General features: G+C 36.6%; 1 protein-coding gene across 1 annotated transcript; it reads right to left on the bottom strand.

Annotated features, from left to right (window-relative positions):
• Positions 1–595: 595 nt before the first annotated feature.
• LOC112194437 (triacylglycerol lipase 2) lies at positions 596–2,687 on the bottom strand. Its single transcript, XM_024334678.1, has 9 exons — positions 2,547–2,687; positions 2,235–2,348; positions 1,984–2,124; positions 1,786–1,896; positions 1,562–1,705; positions 1,411–1,451; positions 1,212–1,291; positions 1,006–1,101; positions 596–915 (listed from the first exon to the last, which is right to left on the bottom strand). Exons 1-9 carry the CDS (start codon positions 2,685–2,687, stop codon positions 596–598), a joined length of 1,188 nt encoding a protein of 395 aa, XP_024190446.1.
• Positions 2,688–9,301: the final 6,614 nt, after the last annotated feature.

Here is a 9,301-nt window from a genome sequence, read left to right as displayed (position 1 = left end):
TTTTCTTTCCATCGAAAAGCTTAAAGAGTCATCATAAGGGAAACGATTATGCTGATGATCCATTTATAGCAGCTCTTACTGCAGCCCAGAATCATTTTGCTCTTAGACCAAACATCTATGTTTGAGAACATAGAAAGTAGAGCCTATTGGTCTCTTCATTAAGGTAGCCGGCCTATTTGTTCTATTTGATTTCATATCATGTTAGAATTAATGTTAATTCTTATATTTTCATCGATCATGGTGCTCATCAATAAAAACATGATTTCGATCTATTTTGTTAATTCTTCTTTGTTCTTCATATTTAACATTCTGAGGCTACCTGGTAGCATTTGAAAATTTACTGTTCTTTCACATTTTTGTCCTTTGTTTTGTAGCTATATATCACTTACTATTAGTGATGAAACAATCCAGCATTGTGACAAGGCCTAGCTAGTTTTATTCCCAAGAAATCAAAGTAATACACAATGAGAAAGCTATTATGAAAATATGCATATCTAGCTATTACTACTACTAAAGGAAAAAAAAAAGTCTCTAAAATTGATAAATGCAAGACAGAAGGAAGATCTAGAGACTACAAATTAAGGAGTCAAGACGCTCAATGCTGCCCGAAGAAAGTGAGCAGAGGATCGTAGACTTTTTGATTGGCATTCCCACCCATAATGAAATCCATATGAGCATACTCCTCCACGTATTGTTCCACAAGCTTGTCCTTGTCATGATCACTAAGGTCATTAAGCAAAGCCTTCACATCATTGACGTCCGAAAGTGCATCTCTCCCTCCATAGCCCAAGAAAAGAGGAACGTCTTTCAGAATGCTTGCCATGTTGTACACCGGAGGAGTAAGCTGATTGTAGTGTTGCATGTTAATGGCCGGAAAATTGTAATCAAACATTGTTATTGTTCCTCTCCTGATCACTGTCCAAAATCCATAAACACAAATCAAAAATTGAAATTTTGTAGCAATTAGTAGTACGTAGCTCAGAACCTAGGACATGAAAGACTTACTTTCAGACAAATGCACCATATTTTTTGTGGAAGTGGACTGTGGTATATGCTGAAAGATAAGATTTGAACTTGTTGGAGTTATGCAGCAATTAGGACCTATAGAATGGAACACAAAAAAGAAAAATGCAGGTCAATCAACAAAAAATGAAAGGTACAGCAGTTACTTTGGTTATGACTTATGAGAAAAGGCTTAACATTAGGATTACCGGTTACAGCCGCCATAAAATTGGAGCAGTCCACACCCGGTTGTGAGCAGAGAAATGTCTCCAAGTTCTGTCCAGCTACCCTGTTGGGATTTGGAGAAAAGATTATGAAAATGTACCAAACTGAATTAGGTAATATATTTCATGCAAACTAATGACCTTCTACGGAAGCAAAATTGGTTAACATTGTTATCATTCTCACCCTTGAGGAGGATATTCGCGGATACCAGAGGCGTAGAGTCCCTGTTGAAGGAAACAGATCAGATTCTAGTAAATTCATCAATAAATTTCAGAATACATATTCGACTAATTACAAAATTTGTAAGTTGAGTCAATATATAGAGTAGTGTTACATCAGCAGAATGTGATTGAGCAGAAATTTTTCCCAACATTGTGGTGATCTGACCCAGATAAGCAACCGGGCTAAGTAAAGCAGCTGATCTTAGTGTGTTACTCAGCTTTTGTTGTGACAAGGCAGCTAATACTGACAATGTTCCCTATAATTCAAATACATCAAACCTCAGTCATCCCTTTTACATAATTTTTTTTTTTTTAAATTAAAAAACTGAATACTTACCAGTGAATGGCCAACATAGTGTACTTTCTGTCCTGTTTGATTGTTCACATAATTAAAGAAAGCAGGAAGATCATAAGCAGCCAATTGATCCCATGTCCATTCCCAATAAGTCTACAGGATCCATAGGTGATAATGTCAATATCATTAGTGAATGATTAGAATGCTGATCATTGCCATTTGTAAAAGCAAAGTATTTACCGGATCATTAGTACTAAGTGATTGGTGTCCACGGCTAGCCTGCGTTCCTCGAGCATTAGCAAGCCATACATCAAACCCCTTGTCGGCTAAGATAAACGCCAAAGCTTGATCTGGAGGATTGATTAGCCATGCTGCAGCATCCTATTACCGCACACAATGTTTCTCAATCGGTCAATGTGTGACATTTACATGCAACATGTTGTACTGCAAGCTCTCAAATATGTAGTTCAAACATATAATAAGGTACGAACCATCGTAAGTCCATGTTGTAATAAAACAGGCAGCTTCTGAGCGGTCGAATTGTTACTGGAACGTCCAGATGGAATCCTCTGCAATCCGAGGATGTAACCATCTTCTGTCGTTACCTGAAATATTCCATCATAATTTTCATGATAAAACTTAACTTGTAACTAAATGAGTTAACAATGTATATCAAACTAATACTCTCTCTTACGTGCAACTCATATACAACTCATATACGTGGAGAGAAAAAGAAGTAGAGTGAAGGAAACTGATAAAAGTGGAATTAATTAAGGATCATTTTGCGACAGTTCATGAATTACTTGATGGTCTTGGCAAGTATAGCCTTGTGTCTCCACCAATGATTTGCAAATACCATTTTGATCAAGACTGTTGATTCCTGCAGCTGCAAAAGCACAAATTAGAGCCACAAGAAGCAGAGGGTTTGAAGGGTACTTGGCCATTTTCGAGCTAGATCAATTGGTTCTATCTGATTTGGTGCAACAGGTATGCACAGTCTGTGCTATTTATAGCAAACGAAGGCCATGCATATAGAGATCCATCAGAATATTAATTTACAAAAACCGTCACTTCGGTAATGAATATGAATATGAATATGATATAAATAGAAACTTTGACTTGAGAATATACAGGTCAAACTTTGAAATGTTTTGCCCAAATGAAGTAGAGATCAAGTACCCGCAAAAGCCATTCATGTATTGTGTATTAACTCCGGATTCAAATTTGCTCACCACCAATACTTTGGTGGTGATACCACCACTCAATATAAAACCTTCATTTATTATAAAACATAATTATAGTTAATCATGATGTTTTATTAAACAAATAAATCTTAAGTATTAAATTAATTTTACGTGACGTGGAAAGTTTTAATTGGGTGGTAATATCACCACAAAATAAAAATGGTGAGCAAATTTGAATCCGTATAACTCCTCTACGTGAATTACTATGAGTTTTAATGAGTTTCCATTACTATTATGAGCTACTATTCATGAACATATTAACAGCTTGTAATTTCAATTAACTCATAAATCGTAATATTCAGATTCAAATTTTTGTAAATTAATGGATTGAGCAGTGCAATGGGGAAGAGAGAGATTAGAAAACGTACTTACGTTTAGGGCTGTCAATTTCGACACGACCCGATAACACAACTCGAAACCCGCACGAAATAAAGCGGGTTGATCCCGCACAATTAAAAAGCGGGTCGGCAGCGGGTCAACCCGTCATGACCCATTTAATAAACGGGTCGGCCACGGGTCAACCCGCCAACACGAAGTGGACCCATATAACCCAATTATGCTATACGTCTTCTTGAAATTTTGGACGTTGGGAGTATTTGATCCTAGGATTGGACAATTTGAAATATTTTGCTTCATCATTATTGGATTTAATTATTTATATTCTTCATCTTATGAAATTTTTAGTGAATTTAATCAATTTATGCATGTTTTTAGTTCAATGGGTCGCAGTGTTAACCCTTAAATGGGTCATTTTGTCCAACACGACACGACCTATTTATTAAAGGGGTTAAGCGGGTTGGAAATGGGTAATCCGTTTAATAAATAGGTTGAGTTTGAGTTTAAATTTTCGACACGATTAATAAATGGGTTGGGTTCGGGTTTGTCTCTTGTGACACGACATACACCTTGACCCGACATGAACCCAGCCGACACGACCCATTGACAACCCTACTTACGTTTACGATTAACGTTTAAGTGATAAATCAAAGTAGAAAATCATTATTAAAGTGAAACATCTTTTCCTAGTCTTGTATATTCTATTGGGTGGTTCTAGTTAGACCTCCAAATTTGATATTTGGACCTCTAACTTTTTTCAATTATTAATAGACTTTATTAACTGATATAAAAAGACAAATAATGACAAACAGAGAAAAATGGAGGGACAAAAAAAATACTATTCTTACATCCCTAAATAAGTAAATATAATTTTATTTATTTATTCTGGAATTTCCTTATATTGCCATGTAGTTTTGCAATTTACCTAAAATAATTAAGTAAAAATAATAATTTCTATACATAGCACATAATTTAATACAAAAATAAATTCAAAACAATCTGATTTGGAATTTCCTTAAACTAAATTCATTGAATATTTTTTTTTTTTTTGAATCAATCGTTAAATGATTGTTATCATAAATCTCAGGCCAGAATGACCATTACATATCCCTGCGCTACCATTGACAGATAGACAAGAGGTTGTGGGGGTACCACATGGTACAGAGGGACTAGACCATTCATTATACATCTAGCACTGCTCACTTACGAAAGCAAGCCTATTACTACGATAACCTAGGACGTAGTAATAGACCGAGTAAAACTATACTCATTAGTGCTCGAAAGAAAACCTAACAAGCATAGTCCCAAGTGTTTGGACTTAGGGCTATAGATTGTTAGTAGTGTCGCTTTCAATTCATTGAATATTATGATATAGTAATTACTTGATCTTCCAACCCAAAACCCTTGAAATCCTTCTTTTAGCAAATTCAAAAGGATTCCAGCAACATATAAAGATCGAGAACCTCTGATTAATTTTGGTGGAGGAGAGACATAATCATAAGATAGCAATATTATGTGATTTTGATTCATTCTTCTTCTCATGGTTGAAGGTAGAGATAAAAAGTAGAGTGACAGATTGTTGTATCTCATGTTCAAGGGTGTTTTGGTAAAAATAAGCAGGTCTACTTAACTTTTCAAGTATTCTAAAAAGTAAATTAGAGGTGTACTAAGTATGAGAAGTCCAAATAGCAAATTTAGAGGTCCAACTAGAACCACCCTATTCTATTATCAATTCAATTTTCTATAATCAAATGAAACAAAAATTAGTTCTACGTGCCGTCCACATCAAGTTTTGAACATCATCTTCAAAGAATTTCGTGTGTTATACCTTCAGTGGTGCCGTAGCCAAAAATCTCACTTAGGAAGGTCAAATTGGTATTAACTAAAAAATTAAACTCATTTTTAGTCATCCTCTAGGAATAACACAATCTTTTACCAAAAATAAAAATAAATAACATTTTCTTCAAAACATATAAGTATAAGAAAATTAAAGTTTAATATATTTTTTTGCACTAAATGCAGAAATTGAAAGACCCTTAAATTATGTTGAATAATTTTGGGATTTGAGATGAACAATAAATATAGGAAAAAAAATATTTGCTACTTCTTTTAAAAAAATAATAATAATACATGTTACTTCGATTTAGCATACCAGCAAAGAACCATAAATATGCGCATATGGCATGGGTACAATGCCATTATGGGCATACATCGATCAATAAGGTAAGAGGACCTTGAAAAGATTTGTATCAATTAGATTTAGCTAGTGTATTAATAGTTTACGCTTCATTCCATTAAGGTTCAAGGATAATTAAAACTAATTTTCAACCCAAAAAAAAAAGGATAATGTTTTAGAGAAACGATATTTGAGAGAGAATTGTTGTGTGTTCTCATTGATAATAGGGGCCTCTTTATATATAGGATTACAATGCATAGAATCTGAATTGTACAAGGAAAGGTAATCATACAATGAATGGATATCTCTAAGATATTCTCCGAGATTCTCTCTAATTAAAACCCTATTACCACTACTGACAGGACCCGCCCCAAATTTCACCCTGAAACCCGAGGTGGCCCTGTGGGGCCCACCTTAGGGATAACTCTACCAAAAATTCGGCAGAGTCACCTCTAAAATGGACTACCCGAAAACCTGTAAAACACACAAAACTCAAATATACTAATCCCAAAGGTTATGCAGAGCAATACTACTATACACAGGGATATAAAAGAAGAGTAAAGGATCAAGCGATCCTACACTGCGGAAGTAGTGACAACTATGCCTCAAATGTCATGTACGCCCGACCTCCACTAATTCGCCTGCAAACTGGGCATTAGAAACCGAAAGGCCCAGGGGAAAGTAGACGAAAAACGTTAGCGTGAGTGGACAAAAATAAACAATTTAAAGGAAAAAGGATTTCATACTTTCCCACATTTATTCTCTTTAATAACCGATGCATGCAACAATTAGAAAAATACATTTAGCTTTAAATCCAAGAATTCCAAAACGATAAATCGACTAGCCTCGCTAGTCACCACATTCGAAAACTATATCGTAAAACCGAAATCTCATTTCTCAAGAAAATAAGACCAGCCCCGCTGGCTACAGTGAAAATCGGACTAGCCCCGCTAGTCAAATAAAGATAAAATATGGGGAAGAAGTTTTACCATACGAAAGAAGGGAGCCTCTTAGGCTCGGGTCGGAGTGTCCCACACTCTGGAGCATCCCATGCTCTGCTCTTACTCGCCCACAAACACATAGTAAGCAGGGAGGAGTACTAATAGGCTAGCTAGCAATATAATATATATAACGACCCAGGTATGGTGGGTAAAACTAATAAAATCCCATAAATCTTTAAGGCTTCCCCATGTCCCACGAATAAAGAAAACACGGGTACGATTCCCAACCGTACCCGGAAATTCTCGTAAAGTCGTATAAATTAACAGCGTGTCCCACACGCTAAAGAAAAAAATAGGTTGTCAATGAGGCATTCCCAATCCCAAAACCAATGATCAAATAAATAAACAAGAAAATAATTCCATCGAAATCCCATTTCGAAAATCTTTCCAAAAATCTCAAATCCACGAATAGGAATATAATATAAATAGCATAATTCCGGAAATCACCTCGGAAATAATTCGTCGAAAATCAACATCAATTATAAATTCGAATCCGAGCATAACAACTTAATAACCGAAACTCACAACCGGTATAAATCATAATTACTCATCAGAATCATTATTTAAAAGAAAATCCATGAGATAAATCGCAATCAACTTTATATGCTCGGAAAATAACATGTTAATTAAATAGAACATGCTTTAATAAATAAATGCATGCATCACTTATTTAAAACAAACGTCCACTCGCAGTACTATTGGGCAACCACGCAAACGAGTTCCTTCATCTAGCCGTAGCTCGCGACATTGCCCTGTACACAATTATATTTCCATAAACGGTAATCCGATAAAATAATTACGAACTTAAACGAAATCCGAAAATCCCTATCTCCAATACTTCTCAAATTCAACCCAAATCTCTTCCACAATTCCAATTCCTCAATTTACATATTCCATAATGAAAACGAGGGAAATCCGACGGCCGGATTTCCCATAATTCCACCACAAAACTCCAAACTTCGAAAATTCACAAACAATTCCAAACTCCTCCAAAATTCACCAAACTTCACATATATGCTCTATGATAATTATAGAATTTAACTAGCCAGAAATTGAAATTAAAAAGCTACCCTAGCCGCCGCTACCGCCGCCCACAGTGGCGGCGGCGCCGCCACCGCCACCATCTCCGATGGCCACCAAAATTTGGCAGTAGCACCTTCTCAACACACCCATTAATTCTTTCAACTGTGACTAAGTTAGAAAATGAGCGGAAGTACCTCAACAATTAAAGAGAAGTTTGAACCCGAATTGTGAATAGTAACTCAGAATTTCAAACCTTCGATTCGACCTCCACACTGCAAATCGTGGCTCAAGGCTAGGGGCAACATGATCCTTGGGAAAAACCGCTCCTTCGACGCCGGTTTGGTGGCCGGAGATGGCCGGAATCGCCGGAAATCGACGAAAATCCCAAACTGCTACAGTAAACTTTTACGGGCCGATGCCTCGTTTTCCGGCCAAACCGCCGTGAGCTACCACCACAGGTGCCAAGAGGGGGCGGAGGCGAGTCCAAAGATGTCGGCTTTATGCCACCAGGTGGCCGGAGGAGGGAGATGGCCGGAGTTGCAGAGAGAACCGAGGAGAGGAAGAAAAACGCGGGGGAGGAGGAGAGAGAGAAAAAAAGGAAAGTTACCTGCCAACAGTAAAAATTCAAATATATACTACTTACCATGAACAGTAATTTTCACATTTTCGCTTATAATTTTCGCATACGAGCTCCGATTTTTACGTACCACATATGCACGCGCTCGGTTTAACGTCCTCTACAACTTCCATGCAGAACATTTTCTCAAATTTTGACCCGAACAAAAAGTCAACTTTTAGGGCCACTAAAAGTATCGAAACAAAATAAAAAGTGAAAGTAATTGTCATTTACCGTCCAAATGACTAGTAAACAAGTGAATTTATGTTCGGGACGTTACAACTACACTATGCCAAAATGTGCTACAAACGACACACTTCAGACGACATAATTTTTTTTTGTGTTGTCTGAATATAGACTAAAACCATACTCGTTCAATTTGAAAAAATGGTCAGCATTAAGATAACACATTTCTGTTGTTGTAAAAGATGACAATTTCCTATCTCAAATGTGGAGGGATATCCAAAATTTGATCAGGTACTTTTCTCCCTCAAATAGCCGAACTCTAGTTGACCAGAAAATGTTGTGACATTTAGACAACATTTAAATGTCGTCTGAGTGTAGAGCTTGTTTTAAAATTTTCGAAGTTATTTTGACTTGTGCTTTTTTACATAGATCCCTCGCAATTAAATCATTTTCTGTCCTTCTCATTCCAACACCAGCTCGCGTGCTCTCTCTTGCCCACTCAGCTCGACCTAGATACAGCGAAACTGGAAAACTCGAACACCAGCCTCTCTCCTTCTCAATCAGCTCTCTCAGATCTCGATTCTCACTCTCTCCTCTCTCCTTCATCTTCTCACTCTCTCAATTCTTCTTGGTCTCTCCTTATTCTTCTTAGCCTCTACTTCATCTTTCGCGACCGGATTAGTGGACCTCCCCAACAACAAGCAGAGCTTTTTTTAATTCGGATATTGGTAAGCAATTTAGGGTTTCAATCGTTTTTTAGTTTAGGGTTTCGACTGGGTTTAATCCTAGATCGATTTAGGGTTTTATCTGCAAATTTTAGGTTTGCTTATTATCCAAAATTTCGATTTTAGTTGATTTCGATTAGGTTTTTCTTCTATTTGGGGATGGGGTGATTGAAATGGATATAGCTATATTGGGGTTTTGTCTTTGGGGTTTCTTTTCGATTTAGTGCTGTGGTTTTCCTTCGATTGAAATG

This window comes from Rosa chinensis, chromosome 3 (genome assembly GCF_002994745.2).
Source record: "Rosa chinensis cultivar Old Blush chromosome 3, RchiOBHm-V2, whole genome shotgun sequence".
Lineage (NCBI taxonomy): Eukaryota > Viridiplantae > Streptophyta > Magnoliopsida > Rosales > Rosaceae > Rosa > Rosa chinensis.
The sequence above is the reverse complement of the archived record's forward strand: the minus strand, read 5'-3'. Positions and strand labels throughout refer to the sequence as shown.

Bases quoted from the DNA above. Each gene is read 5' to 3' on its own strand.
- LOC112194437 (XM_024334678.1), bottom strand. From the start codon at position 2,687: ATGGCCAAGTACCCTTCAAACCCTCTGCTTCTTGTGGCTCTAATTTGT. The intron at 2,349-2,546 runs GTAATTCATGAA...GGAATATTTCAG, and splicing joins ATACTTGCCAAGACCATCAA to GTAACGACAGAAGATGGTTA. The intron at 1,452-1,561 runs GTAACACTACTC...TTCCTTCAACAG, and splicing joins CTCAATCACATTCTGCTGAT to GGACTCTACGCCTCTGGTAT.